Here is a 21,430-nt window from a genome sequence, read left to right on the forward strand (position 1 = left end):
ATTTTTTTAGTTTTTTTTTCTTTTTTTGAGACGGAGTTTCACTCTTGTTACCCAGGCTGGAGTGCAATGGCGCGATCTCGGCTCACCGCAACCTCCGCCTTCTGGGTTCAGGCAATTCTCCTGCCTCAGCCTCCTGAGTAGCTGGGATTACAGGCACGTGCCACCATGCCCAGCTAATTTTTTGTATTTTTAGTAGAGACGGGGTTTCACCACGTTGACCAGTATGGTCTCGATCTCTTGACCTCGTGATCCACCCGCCTCGGCCTCCCAAAGTGCTGGGATTACAGGCTTGAGCCACCGCGCCCGGCCGACTTCTGTACGTTTTTAACAGGAGAAAAGAGGAACTCAGAACCCGACAGACCAAAGCTTTTTCCATTCATGAACCCACACCCTGAGTCAGGATTTTGCCCTGACGAACCTCCCGTGGTCCCTGCACAATTTGGGATATGGGGCGCAGCGGGTGCAGAGCTGCTCAAAGAGGGCTCAAGCCAGGGAACAGTCACTGCGCAAGGAAGAAACAGGACGCCCGGGCCGGCTGTCAGCGCAGCCGCCATCTTATGGCTGAAGGGACTGAGGCCGAGCTGGGCAAGAAGTCTGGGCGCAGATTGTGGATCTGACTGCGGGGAGGCCTGAGTCCCGCCACAGCCGCTTCCCACTGGTTCCAACCCGACCCTCCCCCTCTCTCGGTTGTCGGACCCAGCATTCTCACCATTTCTAGGCTTCCAGGGGGTTCTGGCGTCTTCGCTGCGGATTTCTCAATACCTGCAGGTCACAGGGCCACAAAGGCTGGGCTTCTAGGAGCGTAGAACACAGAGGAGGGAAGACGAGACCGGAAGCTCCGGCTGCAGCAAGAGACAAAGACCCCCCAAACCCGGAAGCCGCCCTGTTTGCTCCAGCTGCGTGTTTGATTGGATGGTTCCTAGCTCAGCGTCTCTGATTGGATAACACCTAAGGCCCCGCTCCTTCAGGTTCTGAGTAACAGAAGATGTGATCAGATGCTGGGCTGAATGAAGAAAGAGTGACAGCCTAGGCTGCAGGCTTTTTAGGCAGGGTTTCTTCCATGAGAGGAACCAGTCCCACTCAGAGATATTTGCATTTAACCCTGTGTGTAAGGTCATACGCGTTTATACATAATACATTATATGGCCGGGGGTGGTGGCTGACACCTGTAGTCCCAGCTACTCGGGAAGCTGAGGCAGGAGAATCGCTTGAACCTGGGAGGCGGAGTTGCAGTGAGCCGAGATCGAGCCACTGCATTTCAGCCTGGGCGACAGAGTGAGACTGTCTCAGAAAAATAAAGAAAAAAAAATACATTATATGGTTATTTCCAAACAAAAATAATATAATAACAATTATAGTCAAATTTCAGCTGTCAAGACTTTCCTGGCTTCTGTTTTTTTGATCAGGCAGCCTGAGATTTCAAGAAGGAGGCAATTATGGCCTGGCACAATGGCTTACTCCTGTAATCCCAGCACTTTGGGCAGGCTGAGGCTGGCAGATCACCTGAGGTCAGGAGTTCAAGACTAGCCTTACCAATATGATGAAACCCCTCTCTACTGAAAATACAAAAATTAGCTGGGCATGGTGGCAGGCACCTGTAATCTCAGCTATCCAAAAGGCTGAGACAGAAGAATCACTTGAACCCAGGAGGTGGAAGTGCAATGAACTGAGGTCTCACTACTGCACTCCAGCCTGGGCAACAATCGAATATGAGCCACATGTGAATTTTAAATTTTCTAGTAGCCAAACTTTAAAAAAAAAAAAAGGTCAAATTGATTTCAACAATTTAAGTAACCCAATATTATTATATGAGCAAGGTGTGATTATTAATGTAGCATGTATATATTTGGAACTATATCTTTGGAACTAAGTCTGTATTTTGCCTTTGTAGCACATCACAATGTAGACCCCAGCCACATTCCAGGCACTCAGGAGCCACACATGACCAGTAGCTGCCACTGAAATGCAGCTCTGACACTGGGTGGTGAAGGGCCTAAAGAAATTTATTCTGCCAGTGTGAAGGAAGGGCCTCTTCCTAACAATGTCTCTCTTCAGTTTCGAGGATGGAAAAGATAGTGGCCATAGAAAGAGCTGAAGGCAGCTGGAATAAAATAACCACATGTAGACAACTCCTCTCCACCTGTGGCCTACCTCGTTTCCAGAGATCAGACTGTGAAAAAAGGATGATAGGGCCAGAGGCGAAGAAAACCCAATGTTTTCATATCTGTACACATTCTTGACCTGAAATGTTTATATATGGAGAAAATAGGCTAAATGCAAACATATTTTGCTATTTGCCCTTGAACCTAATTGTCAGACCTCCTGGATTCAAGCGAGCAAACATTTTTTTGTCATTTGGCCTTAGACCTAATCATCAGGTCTCCCGGATTCAGGTGATTCTCGTGCTTCATCCTCCAGAGTAGCAGAAATTACAGGTATGTATTACCATACTCAGCTATTTTTTTTTTTTCGTATTTTTAGTACAGATGGGGCTTTGCCATGTATGCCATGCCGCTCTTAAACTCCTGGCCTCAAGTGATACACCCGCCTCAACCTCCCAAAGTTCTGGAATTACAGACATAAACCTCTGTGGCTGGCTATGATATATTTTTACATTTATGGTTTAGGTGATGTGTCCTTCTTCTCTGCCAGGCCCCTGCCAAAATGTGGGATAATGACATCTCCCTGGACCTAGCACCTAGGTAATGTGACTATTTTGCATAGGCCCCACATATTTTGAGTACTGTAACATATCACTAGACCAAACACCTAGAAGATGGGAGGTACCTGTCTATGCCCTGTAAACAGGGCGTGAGCCTACCATTCTCAGGAGCCTCATGACATCTCTCTGCATTCATCATCTAGGAGATGTGACTCTCTTCTGCTGCCTGCATCCTGCCCACAAGAAAGATTGTGACATAACATTTGGCTCAGCAACAGGGTGATGTTTTTTTCCCTCCTGGGTCTTGCTCACAGGAGTCATTGTGACATATCACTGGGCACCGCACCCACATGCTGTGACTCTGCTGCCTGTGCCCTCCTTTCAGAACAGGAATGTAACATATCCCTGGCCAACCACCCAGGTGACATGGCTCTTCTTTCTGATTTCTGCCATGAGTAAAGATTGTGATGTATCTCTGGCCTATTATCAAAATGATGAGACTCTGTATGTACAGGTGGTAGTGTAAAGTATATTACTGTTCAGTTCATAAGTGAGAAAACTCTCATACCTCAAATCAACAAATAGGGGGGATACTGTCTTTCAAAGTTAGGCTTAGGGAAATACATAAGATTCTGGGTCTCCTCTTTGCAGGAAGGTTATAGTAGATTACCACTCTCTTGTATATTATATAAACCCTTCAGGTGGTACTGAGAGTGTCATCACAGGGCCTAGCACAAAGGTGACATTGCATTTCTTGTAATGCACACCCCATCATCCATTAGGATTGTCAGCTCAGACGTGGACAGGGCCTACTAGTAAAGTCTTGAATCTCACACGTGGATGCAGTCTACAGTTGAAATTGTGATTTTCATAGCTGAATATTCGACTGCACTTGAGATGGTGAGTTATTTCTAACCTAGCTCTTCAGAAGATGAGAACTCTTTTATCTGGAACCAGCCAATTATAGAGATGTTGACTCTCATACCTGGGTCTGAGGCCACAGGTAAAATCATGGGTCCATACCGTTATGAAGGTCATAGAACAGTTTGCAACTCTCATTAACACTGTAGAAGCTCTCAGGTAGTATTGAGAGAGCTGTAGCAGAGCCCAGCACAAAGGCAAGATTGTGAAGCTCACGTGCACACCCAGCCAACAGCAAAAATTGTCATCTTTCCACATGAACACAGCCCACTATTGAGGTCCCAAGTTTCCGTCATGAAAACAGTCAAAAGTTGGAAAACTGACTTATAAGTAGATTTGATTTAAAGGTGAGTTGGTGATGCTCAGACCTATATTCAGCGCACCTTTGAGTCTGGGGCTCCAGTAAGCATTCACAGTCTGCAGAAGAAATTGAGGCTCTCATAAACAAATCAATTGCACCATTGAGATTGTGACTGCTGTGCTTAGACCCAACTACAGGAGGTGCTGACTCTCAAATTATAACTGGGACATGTGTGAAATTGTTAATCTAATTTCTAAACCATCCTGCAGGTGTGATTGTGACATATGCTCCTGCTCAGTACTTGAGTAATTTGACTCCTCTGCCTAGGCCTGATCCATAGTTGCAAATGTGACATATTGCTGAACCTAGCACATAGGTGATGTGACTCCGTACTCCTTGGTGCTGCCCACAGGGGGCATTATTTCATATAACTGGGCCTTGCTTCCAAGTGCTGTAAGTCTCTCCTTTCCTGGCACTGCCTACAGGGGATGCCATGACATATTCCTGGGCCCCAAACACAGCTTATGTCATTCTCCTATTTGTTCTCTGCCCACATGGACCACTGTCACATACTGCTGAGTTTAACATCCATGAACTCTTCAGCCTCAGCCCTGCCTACATGTGACATTGTGGTGTATCTCTGAACCCATCGCCCAGGTGATGTGACTCTTTTTTCCTCTGTGATCTCTGCTCAAAGGGGAAGATTGTTACCTATTGCTGGGTCAAGCACCTATCTGATGTGACTCTTCTCATCTTTCTAAGTTTTGCCTGCAGAGGAGATGTTGACATTTACCAAGGTGACACTAATCTATTCGCTTTGTCCTACTTTCAGAAGACATTGTGACGTATTGCTGGGCCCAGCACCAAGGTGATGTGAGTTTTCTGCCTCTCAGAGGGCATTGTTACGTATTTCTGACTTCGTGAACTATTTGATGTGACTCTCCTTTTTTACCTGGGCTTTGACCATAGAAAATATTGTGACATGTCTCTGAGACCAAAACCTAGGTGATGTACCTCTCTTCTTATGATGTGATCATGCCCATGGGACAAAGATGTGACACTTTTCTTTCCTCTTAACGCTACTCACAGAGGACGTTGTGACATCTCTTCACCTAGGTAATGTTATGTTTTTGCCTAGGCCATGCTCTTGTGACATATTGCTGGACCCGTAAACTAGGGATGTGACTCTCCTTTACTGCTTAGGTTCTGCCCAAGGAGAAATTTGTGGTGAATTGCTGGGCCAATACCTAGGTAATGTAATATATTTCTTTTACCTGGGCCCCACATATTTTGAATATTGTGAGGTATTGCTGGGCTTAACAGCTAAGGAACAGGAGAATACTGCCTGGGCCCTGCTTACATGAGTCCTTGTGAAATATCTTCATCCATCACCTAGATGATGTGGCTTCCCTGCCTGCTCCCATCCCACAGAGAAGATTGTGACATGTCACTGGACCTAGCAACTAGGTGATGTGTCTCTTCTGCCTGGCCTTGACCCACAGAAAGCACTGTGATATGTTCCTGGGTCCAGAACCCAGGTGATACAACTCTCCTGCCTGGTCTCTGGCCTCGGGGAATATTGTGACATATCCCTGGCCCAAGAAAACAAGTGATGTGACTCTACTGATTAGTCTCTCTCCATGGGTGGTATTGTCACATTTACCTTGGTTTAGCTCACAGATGCAATAGAGACGTTCATACATTTAAGCAGCCAATAGCAGAGATTGTATCTCTTTGCAAGGCTTTGGCAAACAGATGAGTTTCTGAGTCTTCTCTTTATAAAAACCATACAGAATTGGCATTAACTTGCATACTGTGTGAAGCTCTTGGATGGTACAGAAAGTGTCATCACAGAACCTAGCACGCAGGTGAGGTTGTGTTTCTCACGTGCACAACACAGCAACCCGTAGGATTGGAACCCACCCACACAGACAGAGCTCACTGCTGAGGTTCTTAATGTCATAATTCTCATATCTGGAACCTCAACATGTGCAGGATGGTTAATCTCATTTATGGACCTTCCTGCAGCTGTGATTGTGACATATGCCTCTTTCCAGCACCTGAGTTTTTTGACTCTCCTGCCTGGGCTCAGCCCATAGATTGGATTGTGACACATCACTGAACCCAGGATCTAGGTGATGTAAATTTATTCCTGCCTTGGCTCTCCTCCCAGGGAGCACTGTGACATATTACTGCACCTAACATAGGGGAACCATAACCAGGTTATGTGACTCTCCTGCCTGTACCTTGCCCACATGGACCATTGTAACATATTGTTGGTTCTAACGCCCAGGTCATGTAACTGTCTTGTCTAGGTCCTGCTTATGGAAAGCATTGTGACATATCTCTGTGTCCATCACGCAGGTGATGTGACTCATTTTCTGCCTGGTTTCTGCCTACAGGGGGTATTGAAACAGACCGCTGGCCCCAGTACCTAGCTGATGTGACTCTTCTCTTCTTTCTAGGTTTTGCCCATGGGGAACATTGTGACATATCATCGGGCCCAACACCAAGGTGATGTTCTTCTTTTGCCTTGGCCCTGCACTCAAAAAGCATTATGACATTGCTGATCCCATCAGCAGGTTGATGTGAGTCTTCTGACTGGACCCTGTTCACAAGGGCATTGTGATGTACCTCTGGGCCCATCAACTATTTGATGAAACTCTTCTCTCTTGCCTAGGCTTTCTCCATAGAGAAAGTTATTGTAACATAACTCTGGGCCAGGTCTTTGCCAACAGGAATCATTTTCACGTATTTTTGAGTTCATCACCCAGTTGATGTGACTCTTCTTATTTTCAGACTTGTTCACAGTGGAGATTGCTACATATTGCTTGGCCCAGCTCCTATGTGATGTGACTCTCCTCCCGTGCCTGGGTGCTCCCCACTGGAGTGATTGTGACATCTAGCTTGGCTTTGGCCCTAGTTTATGTGACTTTCCTCTTTCTAAGCCTACTCACCTGGGGGGATTATAACATATCTGACCTCATCACCTAGGTGATGTAACTCTCTTGCCTGATCCCACTCCTCAGGGGGTATTGTTATGTACCGTCAGACCCAGAAACTAGGTGATATAATTCTTCTCTACTGCTTGCACTGTGCCCAGTAAGAAATTGTATCACTGGACTCAGGTTATGTGATTCCCCTCTCCTCCCTGGCCTGTACATACATTGCTATTGTGACATGGCTGGGTGCAATGTCTAGGTCATGTGAGTCACCTGTATGGACCCTGTCCTCAGGGGCATTATCACATATCATATTGTTAGTTATCTAGGTGAAGTGACTTACCTCTTCTGCTTGGGTCTTGACAAAAAGAAGGATAGTGACTTATCACTGAACCGAGCACTTAAGTGATGTGACTCCTCTTTTACCTGGGCCTTGCATAATTTTATTATTGTGATATATTGCTAGTTCCAAAACTTAGGAGATGAGAGACTTTTGCCTTGGCCCTGACTATAGAGGGCTTTTTGATATTTCTTTGCTTCTGTTACCTAGGAAATATGTCTCTCCTTTGCTGCAACCTGCCTTCAGGAAAGATTGTGACGTAACACTGGGTCCAACAATCAGGTCATATGTCTCTCCAACCTTGGCCTAGCCCAATGGGGAGAACTGTGACATATTGCTGGTTCCAGAAACTAGGTGATGTGACTATACTAACTGTGCCCTGCTTTTAGAAGAAAATTGTAACATATCACTGGCTTAGCACCCAGGTGATGTGACTGTCCTCCCAGGTCCCCACATTCAGGGAAGGTTGTGATATATCCCTGACCTAGCACCCAGGTGATATGATAATACTGTCTGGGCGCTCCCATCAGGGGGTATTGTGACACATTCCTAAGCCCATAGGTGATGTGACTCTCCACTGCTTAGTCTCTGTTCAAGGGGAGATTGTGATGTATCACTAGTCCCAGCACATGGACTCTTCTTATGCATGGGCCAAGCCTACATGTATTGTGACATATGTCTGGGTCCATCACCTAGTTAATATAACTCTTGTGTATGAGCTCTGTCTACAGGGGTACTATAAAATATTTTTTCACTTATGCCCTAGGTCATGTGCCTCTTCCCTTCTGCCTGGACTCTGACAAAAAAAAAAAAGGAATTGTAACAATTCACTGGACCCAGAACCTAGGTGAGATGACACTCCTATTTTGCCTGGGCCCTGCATATTTGGATATTGTGTCTTATCGCTGGGTTTAACACATAGGGGATGGGAGGCACATGCATGATTCCTTCTCACGGGCCTTGTGACATATCTCTGCATCCATTATCTGAGAGATGTGACTGTCCTCTTCTACCTGTCCCCTGCTTATAGAGAAGATTGTAGCATATTTCTGGGCCTATCAACCAGAAGATGCGTTTCTTTTGTCTAAACTTTGCCTACAGGGGGCATTGTGACATGTCACTGGGCTCAGCACCTAGATGATGTTACTATCCTGCCTGGTCCTTTCCATCAGGGAATATTGTATAAATCTCTGGCCAAGCACTCAGGTAATGAGACTCTCCTGCTTACTACCTACTCACAGGTTACATGTCCTATCTCACAGGTGAGATGATGACTCTCATATCTTGAACCAGGCAAAAGTTGATATACTGTCTCTCATAGCTAGGCTTAGGAAAATGGATAAGATTCTGGGTCTCCGATTTTTATGAAGGTCGGAGAGGATGACCACCCGCTCACATATGGTATAAAACCTTTGGATTGTACACAGTATGTCATCACAGAGCCCAGCACACAGGTGAGATTGACTTGCACGTATGCACAACCTAGCACCTGTTAAAATTGTGACCCTCAAGCCGGGCGCTGTGGCTCACACCTGTAATCCCAGCACTTTGGGAGGCTGAGGTGGGTGGATCATGAGGTCAAGAGATTGAGACCACCCTGGTCAACATGGTGAAACCCTGTCTCTACTAAAAACACAAAAAAATTAGCTGGGCATGGTGGTGTGCGCCTGTAATCCCAGCTACTCAGGAGGCTGAGGCAGGAGAATTGCTTGAACCCGGGAGGCGGCAGTTGCGGTGAGCCGAGATCGCGCCATCGCACTCCAGCCTGGGCAACAAGAACGAAACTCCGTCTCAAAAAAAAAAAAAAAAAATTGTGACCCTCACAGATGGACAGACCCCAGTTGTGAATCTCACACATGGATGCAGTCCACAGTTGGAATTGTGACTGTCATATGTAACCATTCAGCCAGATTTGGGATAGCAAAACATCTTAAAATGCAGCTGATAAGAAGGTGAGGCTCTCCTATCTGAACCCAGGAAATTGGAGAGATGTTGACTCATACCTGGGTTTAGGGACATAGATACAATCATAGGTTTATACCAGCATAAAAATCTCAGGCTGGATTGTGGTTCTCATGCAAACCATATAAAGCCCTAGGATAGTACAGAGAGTGTCCTAACAAACAGGTCCAAGCACACAGGTGAGATTACAGCACACCTGTGCACACCCTGCAGACAGTCAAGATTGTCATTTTCCCACATGAACCCAGCCAACTTTTGAGGTTCTGATCCTCACACCCAAAGTCTGCCAAAAGTTGAAAAATTGAATCACATACACGGATCTGATTCACAGGTGGATTGGTGACCCTCAGAACAAGATTCAGCATGCCTGTGAGCCTCTGACTCCACTAAGGGAACACAGTTTATTGGAGGAATTGAAGTTTTTATATAGCAATCTAGTTTACCTTTGAGATGGTGACTCATGTAATTAGACCCAACATACAGTAGGTAGTGGCTCTCATACCTTGAACCAGGACATGTGTGGAATTGTTAATCTCATTTTTAGACTTTTTGCACGTATGATTGTATCATACAGCTCTTCCCAGCACCTGGGTGATTTGACCCTTCTGCCTATAGGTCATACAGGTGAAATTGTGGCATATCACTGAACCCAGCGTCTAGGTGATGTGAGCCTGTACTTTTGCCATAGCACTTTTCACAGAGGGCATTTTGGCATATCACTTGCCCTGGCACCCAGGGGAAGTGACTTCCCTCTACTTCTTGGTCTCTGCCCAAGAACAGATTGTGATAAGTCACTGGGCCTAACACCTAGGTGTTATGACTTTTCTCTCCTGCCTGGATCAAACACTTTTTTGATGCAAATCTGATTGAGCTCTGCCTACAGCGATATTATAACATATCTGTTCATTCATCACCAAGGTGATGTGGCTCTCTTCTGCTTGGGCCCTGACAAAATGGGGGATTTTGACACATCACTAAACCCAGCACCGAGATTATGCTACTTTTCTGTTTTCTCTGGGCCCTGTATATTTTGGGTATTGTTACACATAGCTGGGCATCATTCCTTTAGAATGGGAGGCTCCTGCCTTGGCCCTGCCATGAGGGGTCTTGCAAAATATCTCTGCATCCATTACCTAAGTGATGTAACTCTCTTTTTTTGCCTGCATCCTGCCCACAGAAAATGTTATAATATACTGCTTGACCCAGACAGCAGATGATGTGTCTCTTCTGCCAAGGCTGTGCCCACAGAGAGCATTTTGACATATTGCTGGGATTAGCACCCAGGTGAAATGCCTCTGCTGCCTGTACTCTGTTTTAAGAGGGAATTATAATAAATCTATGGCTGAGCACCTAGGTGATATGACTTCTGCCTGGTTTCTGACCTCAGGAAAGATTGTGACATATTTTTGCCAAAAACCTATGTGATGTGAATCTGCTGCTCACTTCCTACCCACAGGTAGAATTGTGACACATATTTTGGCCGGCTCACAGGTGCGTTAATTGCTCTTATACCTCAAACCAGCAATGGAAGAGATACTGTCTCCCACAGCTAGACTTAGGAAAATGAGATTATGAATCCTCTCTATGTAATAAGGTCCTAAATGACTACTACTCTTTCACATATTATATAAAGCCTTGAGTGGTACACAAAGTGTCATTATAGGGCACACTAAACAGGTAAGACTGTGTTTCTTATATGTACATACCACCAACTGTTAAGACTGTCACCCTTACAGATGGACAGAGTCCATTGGAGAGGTCCTAAATTTCGCACATTGACATAGACCACAGTTCGGATTATGACTATTATATGTGAACATGTAGCTACAGTTGGGATGGGGACTCATTTCTTTTTTTATATATATTAAAATACATGTTATCAGTGTCAATCATTTATCGTACTTTAAATTCTGAGGTACAAGTGCAGATCTTGCAGGACTGTTGCATAGGTACACACATGCCGTTGTGGTTTGCTGTCTCCGTCTCCCTGTCACCTACATCAGGCATTTCTTTCAATGTTATTTCCCTCCAACCTCCCTACCACCTGCTATCCCTCCCCTAACCCCTCATCCCCAACAGACCCCAGTGTGTGATGTTCCCCTCCTGTGCCCATGTGTTCTCATTGTTCAACACCCTCCTATGAGTGAGAACATGCAGTGTTTGGTTTTCTGTTCTTGTGTCAGTTTGCTGAGAATGATGGTTTCCAGATTCATCCATGTCCCTACAAAGGGCATGCAGCCATATAAAAGGATGAAATTATGACATCCTTTTTTATGGCTGCATAGTGTTCCATGGTGTATATGTGCCACACTTTCTTTGTCCATTTTATCATTGATGGGCATTTGGGTTGGTTCCAGTCTTTGCTATCGTAAACAGTGCCACAATGAACATATATGTGCATGTGTCTTTGAAATAGAATGATTTATAATCTTTTGTGTATATACCCATAATGGGATTGCTGGGTCAAATGGAATTTCTATTTCTAGATTCTTGAGAAATTGCTACACTGTCTTCTACAATGGTTGAACTAATTTACACTCCCACCAACAGTGTAAAAGTGTTCCTATTTCTCCACATCCTCTCCAGCATCAGTTGTCTCTAGATTTTTTAATGATCGCCATTCTAACAGGCATGAGATGGTATCTCAATGTGGTTTTGATTTGCATTTCTCTAATGACCAGTGATGATGAGCATTTTTTCATGTTTGTCGGCCTCATAAATGTCTTCTTTTGAAAAGCATCTGTTCATATCTTTCGCCCCCTTTGAATGGGTTTGTTTTTTTTTTTTTTTTTTTTTTTTGAGACGGAGTTTCACTCATGTTACCCAGGCTGGAGTGCAATGGCGCGATCTCGGCTCACCGCAACCTCCGCCTCCTGGGTTCAGGCAATTCTCCTGCCTCAGCCTCCTGAGTAGCTGGGATTACAGGCACACACCACCATGCCCAGCTAATTTTTTTTGTATTTTTAGTAGAGACGGGGTTTCACCATGTTGACCAGGATGGTCTCGATCTCTTGACCTCGTGATCCACCCGCCTCGGACTCCCAAAGTGCTGGGATTACAGGCTTGAGCCACTGCGCCCGGCCCCCGGGTTTGTTTTTTTCTTGTAGATAGGTGGGGAGCCATTTCTAATTCTGGCATGTTAGATCTTTTCTACCTGGATGTATTCAATGGAGAGATGTTGACTTTCCTTTCCAGGTTTGGGGCCACAGGTAGGATCATGAGTCTGTAGAAGCACAAAGGTCTCAGAATATACTGTGACCTCAATATATATTATATAAACCCCTCGGTGGTACAACGAGTGTCCTAACAGAGCATGGCACAGAGGTGAGATTATGACACTCACATATACACCCAGCTGGCAGTAAATATTGTCATTCTTCCACATGAACACAGCCCACTTTTGAGGCTCTGAATCTCATACCCAAAGAAATTTGAAGTTGAAAAATTGATTCATACATGCATTCAGTTCACAGATGGGTTGGTGACTCTAAGGCCAAGATCCAGAATATCTGTGAGGCTTTGACTCGACTAAAGGGACACAGTTTGTGGGAGGGATTGAGGCTCTTATGAATAGATTTAGTAAACTGTTGAGATTGTAGGTCATATACCTAGAGCCAACATACAGGAGGTGTGCCCCTCATACCTAGAACCAAGACATGTGCAAGATTGTTAGTCTCATCTCTGGACCTTCCTGCAGCTGTGATTGTGACATATATCTCAGCCTAGCAGTGAGCAATTTTACTCTCCTGCCTGGGCTCTGCCCACAGATTGGGCAGTGACATCTTGCTCCACCCAGCAGTTAGTCGATGTGAATCTATTCTTTTGTCTTGGTTCTGCCCATAGAGAGAATTTTGACTCCTTGCACTTAAGTTATGTGACTCACCTGCTTGTGTTTTGTCCAATAGGCCATTGTGAAACAATGAGTCCAGCACACAGGTGATATAATCCTCCAGCCTGTCCTCTGCCTACAGAAGGCATTGTGACATACCTTTTTGTCCCTCACACAGGTGATGTTATTCGACAGGCTCACCCTTCTTTCAGGACATACTGCTGTGCCCAGCACCTAGGTCAAATTTTTCTGCGGCTTCAGCTGTGCACAATGAGAGGTTTGTGAAGTATCTCTTGGCCCAGCACCAAGGTGACTTGACTCTCTTTTTAATTTTTTCTTTTCTTTTCTTTTTTTTTTTTTTTTTGAGACAGACTCTTACTCTGTCGCTAGGCTAGAGTGCAGTGGTGTGATCTTGGCTCACTACAGCCTCTGCCTCCCAGGTATAAGCAATTCTCCTGCCTCAGCCTCCTGAGTAGCTGGGATTATAGGCACCTGCAACCATGCCCAGCTAATTTTTGCATTTTTAGTATGCAAAAATTAGCTGGGCATGGTGGCTAATTTTACCATGTTGGCCAGGCTGGTCTTGAACTCCTGACCTCAGGTGATCCACCTACCTTGGCTTCCCAAATTGCTGGGATTAGAAGGAAGAGCCACCATGCCTAGTCAGGTGAGAAAGCATCAGTATGACAAGGGCCATTTATAACTTTTGAGTTCTGACAAAAGATAATATCTGCAAAATTAAGTGTTTTATTTAAGAAAACGTTGAGCTAGCTTATTCTGCATTTCTACACAAAAAGCATAACAGCAATATAATCCACAACAGTAAAGCAAAATAAGTAAAATTATCCCAAGTAAATTAAATAAGGAGGCTTTCCATGAACTGGGCAAATGTTGGAACAAAGCTGATATGGGTTTGCTAGCTGATTCCAATACATGTTCAAAATTAGAATACTGATCCAGATTTTTATATTACCCATCTCTCTTGTTTCTTTTGAGCTGCAGTCAGAGATCACTGGTGTGGTCACAGGAATAAGCAGAATTGGTCTAAATAGCTGGAAAAACACTCAAAAATAACAAATGAGACTAGAGTCTAATAACAGGCGTACCATAGTTCTTGCAATATCTATTTTTTTCTCTCTTTAGTCTTTCATTTCTACTAAAGACAAATCATGGTAAAACTGATTTACTTGCATAAAAAGCTTTAGTCTTATACTTGGCCTGATTGTTTGTATAAAGTGCAGCAAAAGTAATTATTTTTCACATAGGTTTTTAAAGTTCGCTTTGATGTAACTATGTTCCATTAAAAGACTGTCAGAAAAGACTTTTTAAAAGCCCAGTCCAGTCATGGTTTGTACCATCAAATACCTATCAGATGGGTAAATTTCTCTCTTCTTGGGGTCCCAAGACAACTTCAGGCTTCTGGTTCTGTCAGAAAGTGACATTCCTGGCCAGGCATGGTGGCTTATGCTTGTAATCCCAACACTATCGGAGGCCAAGGTGAATGGATCACTGGAAGTAAGGAGTTCGAGACCTGCCTGGTTAACATGGTGAAAACTCTACAAGAAATACAGATATTAGCTGGGTGTGATGGCGTGCATCTGTAGTGAGAGTCTCAGCTACTCAGGTGGCTGAAGAAGGAGGATCATTTGAACCTGGGAAGCGGAGGTTAAAGTGAGTTGAGATCACACCATTGTACCCAAGGCAGGGCGATAGAAGGAAACTCCAGCTGAAAAAAAAAAAAAAGAAAAAAGGAAATGACATTTCTTACTTACCACAAGTCAGAAAACCTGCACAGGGACTGTGTAGACAAAGTAGGTGGACAGGTTTCCCAAAAGGCTTATATTGCCTCTACAAATTCAGCACAGTTTCTTCAAGGAAAGCACCTTATTCCAGTCAAACTCTTGGTGAAATTACCAGTGTCTGCAGTTGTGCCCTGTTGGAAAAAAAAATGCTGATTCCACTTATGCAAATAACTATATTTCCATAAATTAAAACTAACAATAGGTTTATACACTCTGAAGAAATTAGGTAAAGAGGAATAAATATGCTCCAATTTTTTTTCCAAAAGTATACTTCCCTCAGTTGTTAAAAACTGTAAGTAGCTAAAAAAAATTTTGACTCTAAAAAAAAACAAAGGATTCGCAGCATTTTAAGAAAAAAGAAAAAAAATGTATTACTTTTTTCTGCTGTTAGTTCAGTTTATGCAGTAAACTCCTTTTCCGCTTGATATTCATTAACATTTTAGCTCTCCATGAGAGTCCTGAAAATTTTTTCTCTGTTCTAATGTTGCAGTCTCCAAAGTTATCAGAAACCTGCACTTAAAAGCACCTGTCAAAATTCCATAGCTGACTATAAATAACTTCTTTTTTTTTTTTTTTTTTTTTAAGATGAGGTTTCACCATGTTGGCTAGGCTGGTCTTGAACTCCTGACCTCAGGTGATCCATCCACCCGCCTCAGCCTCCCAAAGTGCTAGGATTACAGGCATGAGCCACCACGCCCGGCCATATTCTTTTTTTTTTTTTTTTTTTTTTTGAGACGGAGTTTCGCTCTTGTTACCCAGGCTGGAGTGCAATGGCGCGATCTCGGCTCACCACAACCTCCGCCTCCCGGGTTCAGGCAATTCTCCTGCCCCAGCCTCCTGAGTCGCTGGGATTACAGGCACGCGCCACCATGCCCAGCTAATTTTTTGTAGTTTTAGTAGAGACGGGGTTTCACCATGTTGACCAGGATGGTCTCGATCTCTTGACCTCGTGATCCACCCGCCTCGGCCTCCCAAAGTGCTGGGATTACAGGCTTGAGCCACCGTGCCCGGCCTTTTTTTTTTTTTAAAGACCGGGTTTCACCATGTTGGTCAGACTGGTCTTGAACTGCCGACCTCAGGTGATCCACCCACCTCAGCCTCCCAAAGTGCTAGGATTACAGGCATGAGCCACCACACCCGGCCGGTAACGTGTTCTTATAATCTCAGGCAAACCGGTACTCATTGATAGTGAGTGCCTGTAGTCCCAGCTACTGGGGTGGCTGAGGTGGGATAATTGCTTGAATCTGGAAGACAGAGATTGCAGTAAGCCAAAAAACCGCCACTGCACTCCAGCCTGGGTGACAGAGAGAGACTCTGTCTCAAAAAAAAAAAAAAAAAAAAAAAGCAAGCCATCTATGGAAAACCCACAGCCAACATTACCCTAAATGGAAAAAAGTTTAAAGCATGTTTTCTGAGAACTGAAACAAGACAATAATGCCCATTCTTACCACTTCTATTCAACATAGTACTGGAAGTCTGCCTTAGCCCGAGCAAAGAAATAAATAAACAGCATCCAAATCAGGAAAGAGGAAGTCAAATTGCCACTGTTCACTGATGATACAATTGTGTACCTAGGAAACTCTAAATATTCATCTAAAAAGCCTTTAGGGCGGGGTGCAGTGGCACAAGCCTGTAATCCCAGCACTTTCAGAGGCTGAAGTTGGTGGATCACCTGAGGTCAGGAGTTCAAGACCAGCTCAGCCAACATGGTGAAACCCCGTCTTTACTAATAATACAAAATTTCGCCAGGCTTGATGGTGGGTGCCTGTAATTCCAGCTACTCAGGAGGCTGAGGCAGGAGAATCGCTTGAACCCCAGAGAAGGAGGAAGGCTGCTGTAGCTACAACCTCCTGGGCTCAGGCAATTCTCCTGCTTTAGCCACTGAATAGCTGGTGCTACAGATACAGGCCACCATGGTAAGCTAATTTTTGTATTTTTTGTAGACACAGGTTTTTGCCATGTTGCCAAGGCTGGTCTTGAATTCCTGGGCTTAAATAGTCTTCATGTCTTGGTCTCTCAAAGTGCTGGAATTAAAAACATGACCCACCAGATCTGACCAGAATTTTTTTTGTTATATGATATAAAAACTAAATATATTTAGATCTGTTAGTTAACAAAAAAATTGCAAAAAAACATAAAATAACATAAAATGTTTTTTATCTAAAAATATCGACACAAAACAGTTCCAAACTACTTTGTGGGGATTTCACTAAAAATTTGGTTAAGTGTTAATGTAATTTATATACATATAATTAAAACTACTAGGTGTAATAAAAACAGTCTTCCATAGAGAGTGTATAAACAAACGCTGGGCGCGGTGGCTCATGCCTGTAATCCCAGCACTTTGGGAGGGTTGAGGTGGGTGGATCACTTTGACCTTAGAAGCTCCAGACCAGCTTGGGCAACATGGCGAAACCCTGTCTCTATTAAAAACTACAAAAATTAGCTGGGCATGGTGGCGGGTGCTGGTGCCCAGCTACTCAGGAGGCTAAGGCTGGAGAATAGCTTGGACCCAGGAGGCAGAGGTTACAGTGAGCTGAGATTGCGCCGCTGCACTCTAGCCTAGGTGACAGAGCGAGACTGTCTCAAAAACTAACAACAAAAAAGAGTGTATAAACAAATGGAAAATATCTTTTTGACGAAGAAAATTAGAAACATTTTGTCTAGTTAAAAATAAAGGTTGGACCGGGCGCCGTGGCTCAGACCTGTAATCCCAGCAGTTTGGGTGGCCGAGGCGGGCGGATTACCCGAGGACAGGAGTTGATGACCAGTCTGGCCAACATGGTGAGACACTGTCTCTACTAAAAATGCAAAAATTAGCCGGACGTGGTGGCGTACGCCTGTAGTCCCAGCTACTTGGGATGCTGAGGCAGGAGAATTGCTTGAAGCGGGGAGGCGAAGGTTGTAGTGAGCTGAGATCATGCCACTGCACTTGAGCCTGGACGACAGAGCGAGACTCTATCTCAAAAAAAGAAAAAAAAAACTTTGTTTCAAATTCTTTTTTTTTTTTTAAAGAGGATTAAAATAATGTTGCCCAGGCTGAAATGCAATGGCGCGATCCCGGCTCACTGCAAACTCCGCCTTCTGGGTTCAAACGATTCTCCTGCCTCAGCCTCCCTAGTAGCTGGGATTACAGGGGTCCACCACAACGCCCGAGTAGAAGAGGGGTTTTACCATGTCAACCAGGCTGGTCTTGAATTGACCTCAGGTGATCCACCCGCCTGAGCCTCCTACATTGATGGGATTAAAGGCGTAAGCCACTACGTCCGGCCTTTAGTATTGATAATCCACTATTAGTAAAGTAAAAATTGATTTACTCTTAAGAAAAAATTTTATGTAGTATTAATATGACAGTAAAACATGTTTGTTCACATTTCGAATACGTTTAAAAAGAGAAAGAGTAAAAAAGAGATTTTTCCTGTGCTCTGGGGTGGGCCTGGCTTACCTCAGGGAGGAAGCCCTTCCTGAAAAGGCTGCAACCTAGGCTGTCACTTTTTCTTCATTCAGCGCAGCGTCTGATCATATCTTCTGTCACTCAGGGCTTGAAGTGGGGGGGCCTTAAACATTATCCAATCAGGGACTCTGGGCTGGAAGCTGTCCAATCAGGCATGCAGCTGGAGCGGAAAGGGCGGTTTCCGGGATGTGGCGGGGCCTTTGTCTCGCGCTGCTGCTGGAGCTCTGGGTCTCGTCTTCAGTGGTCTTTGTTCTCTGCTCCTAGAGGTCCATCCTCTGAGGCCCCGTGACCTGCGGTATTGGGAGATCCACAGCTAAGACTCCAGGACCCCCCTGGCAGCCGAGAAATGGTGAGAGTGCCGGTCCCACATCCCGAGAGCGGGGAAGGGGCTGGTTGGAACCGGTGGGAAGTGGCTGTGGCGGACTCTGGCCTCACCGCAGTCAGCTCCACAATCTGTATCCCTAGTTAACTCCTTGCCCACCTCAGCCTCAGTCCCCTTCAGCCATAAGATGGAGGCTGTGCTGACAACTGGCCCTGGGCGTTCCGTCTCTTCTCTGCACAGTGACTATGTCCTGGCCTGGAGCCCGCTTTGGGCAGCTTTGCACCCGCAGCACCGCGTCTCTCTCAGATTGTGCGGGGACCACAGGAGGGTCATCGGGGAGAATCCTGACTCGGGGTGCGGGTTCAGGAATGCCAAGAGCTTTGGTCCATGAGGTTCCCAGTTCCTGTTTTCTCCTGTTAAAAATTTATGAAAGTCGCCGCAAAAATATTAAAGAATTTAATCAAAGAGCGATTCTAAAATTGTAGAGCACTCAGCTATGGGTTATAGTTTATGGTCTATTGAAGGGGTTTGACGGAAAGAGTTTTGCAAGGTGAATAATGGTGAAAACCAAATTCAATAGTTGTTTGGGTACAGTTACGTAGTTTCTTAATTCGTACCAAGAAGATGGAAATTTTTGGTTATGCAATCTAAAGTTAATTGGCAGTTTACAGTTTGTTAAGCCTGAATTTTTCCCCCAATGTAGTAATTTACAAAAAATTCACCTGAATTGGATTTTTTTTTTTTTTAAATCTGTGCCTTTATTAGAAGAGCCACTACTTGAGGGGGATGAAGCGGGAGGAGCGGGTGGCCCCAATGCCCGGCCCGCCGTGCTTCACGGGCTTGTAGCTGATGGAGAACTCGCCCAGGTAGTGGCCGATCATCTCTGGCTTGATTTCCACCTGGTTGAAGGTCTTGCCATTGTAGACGCCCACCATGCTGCCCACCAACTCAGGCAGGATGATCAAGTCCCGCAGGTGCGTCTTCAACACTTCCGGCTTCTTGGGTGGTCGCTGCTGCTTGGCCTTGCGCAGGCGCTTCAGCAGCGAGTGCTGCTTCCGCCGCAGGCCCGGGTTCAGCCGCGCCGCTGGCGTGGACTGTCAGCTGCATCAACTGCTTATATGACGTGTCCAGCAGCTGATCCAGGTCCATGCAGCAGTAAGCGAACCTGTGGAAGGTCCGTTTTTTTCTTCTACTCTGCCTCTGCCATCTTGCCGGATCCTCAGAAAAGACCGTTCTTGTCGGCGTCTGTGCAAGTGAGCCACCGCTCCCGGCCCTTTTTTTTTTTTTGAGACGGAGTCTCACTCTGTCGCCCAGGCCGCAGTGCAATGGCACCATCTCGGCTCACTGCAGCCTCCGGCTCCCGAGTTTAAGCGATTCTCCTGCCTCAGCCTCCCAAGTAGCTGGGATTACAGACATACGCCACCACTCTCATCTAATTTTGTGTTTTAAATAGAAACGGGTTTCACCATGTTGGTCAGGCTGGTCTCGAACTCCTGACCTCAGGTGATTTACCTACCTCGGCCTCCTAAAGTGCTGGGATTACTGGTGTAAGCTACCATGCCCCGTCGAATTAGATTTTTTAAAAGTTGAAATTAGGTACTAGAGCCTCCTCAGCCTAATTGCCAGCCACTTAATATTTTCATACCCCACAGGGATCTGCAGTTTCCTTGCGTTTTTCACATGTGTCCCAAGCAGGACCTCAAGTCTGTCTCTACCCTGTATTTCTCTAGCTTGACTCTGCCTTGCAGTAAAATACTTAATATCTAGTTCCTTTTGACATTCCCATTCACCAATTTCCTCTCCCTAATTCACATTATAAAACGATTTGTCGCCGGGCGCGGTGGCTCACGCCTGTAATCCCAGCACTTTGGGAGGCCGAGGCGGGTGGATCACGAGGTCAAAAGATCGAGACCATCCTGGTCGACACGGTGAAACCCCGTCTCTACTAAAACTACAAAAAATTAGCTGGGCATGGTGGCGCGTGCCTGTAATCCCAGCTACTCAGGAGGCTGAGGCAGGAGAATTGCCTGAACCCAGGAGGCAGAGGTTGCGGTGAGCCGAGATCGCGCCATTGCACCATTCCAGCCTGGGTAACAAGAGCGAAACTCCGTCTCAAAACAAAAACAAAAACAAAAACAAAACGATTCGTCCTTTAGTGTACATTTTGATACCTATTTTGATTAATCATTTTTTGACAAAGCATTTGATGGCACATTTAAAAAGATTGGTTTTCTGTTTGTAAATATATATATATTTCTATTTTCCCTAGACACAGCTATCTTATCAGAATGTTTTTGAGTCAAGGTTTCCCTTTGGAAACTTTTTTTTTTTTTTTTTTTTTTTGGGGGGGACGGAGTTTCGCTCTCGTTACCCAGGCTGGAGTGCAATGGCGCGATCTCGGCTCACCGCAACCTCCGCCTCCTGGGTTCAGGCAATTCTCCTGCCTCAGCCTCCTGAGTCGCTGGGATTACAGGCACGCGCCACCATGCCCAGCTAATGTTTTGTATTTTTAGTAGAGATGGGGTTTCACCATGTTGACCAGGATGGTCTCGATCTCTTGACCTCGTGATCCACCCGCCTCGGCCTCCCAAAGTGCTGGGATTACAGGCTTGAGCCACCGCGCCCGGCCCCCTTTGGAAACTTTATAGGGAGATGGGTCGTCAGCCACCCTTCAGTTTTTTCTTGGACCTGGGATTCAGTACTGTCTGGGGAAATCCAAGATTCTTCTCATGGCTTTGTCTGCTAGAGTTTCTATGAATATCAGCTCCTGGGTCATTTTCTCATATAAGATAACCCGAGGTATGTATGAAATGTAGCCTCTCGAGAGAGCAGGTGAATGCCCTGGGGCTGAGTCCTCTCCTGGTGCACTGTTTTTTTGAAAAGCTAACCCCTTGA

The 21,430-nt window shown here is 45.2% G+C and overlaps 2 protein-coding genes and 2 pseudogenes across 2 annotated transcripts in view; 1 reads left to right on the top strand and 3 right to left on the bottom strand.

Annotated features, from left to right (window-relative positions):
* LOC116544655 (zinc finger protein 257-like) overlaps window positions 1-869 on the bottom strand; it is a 41,415-nt gene extending 40,546 nt beyond the window's left edge. The window contains 1 exon segment of the mRNA XM_032271194.1: window positions 710-869. Within this exon segment, the coding sequence (XP_032127085.1) occupies window positions 710-712 (3 nt within the window). The 5' untranslated portion in view covers window positions 713-869.
* LOC116544661 overlaps window positions 1-21,430 on the top strand; it is a 383,530-nt pseudogene that overhangs the window by 307,299 nt on the left and 54,801 nt on the right.
* LOC116544652 (zinc finger protein 726-like) overlaps window positions 1-21,430 on the bottom strand; it is a 432,536-nt gene that overhangs the window by 137,793 nt on the left and 273,313 nt on the right. The window lies entirely within an intron of this gene.
* LOC116544650 overlaps window positions 19,309-21,430 on the bottom strand; it is a 16,326-nt pseudogene continuing 14,204 nt past the window's right edge.

Source organism: Sapajus apella, unplaced genomic scaffold, assembly GCF_009761245.1.
Source record: "Sapajus apella isolate SASKATOON/1434 unplaced genomic scaffold, GSC_monkey_1.0 scaffold226, whole genome shotgun sequence".
NCBI lineage: Eukaryota > Metazoa > Chordata > Mammalia > Primates > Cebidae > Sapajus > Sapajus apella.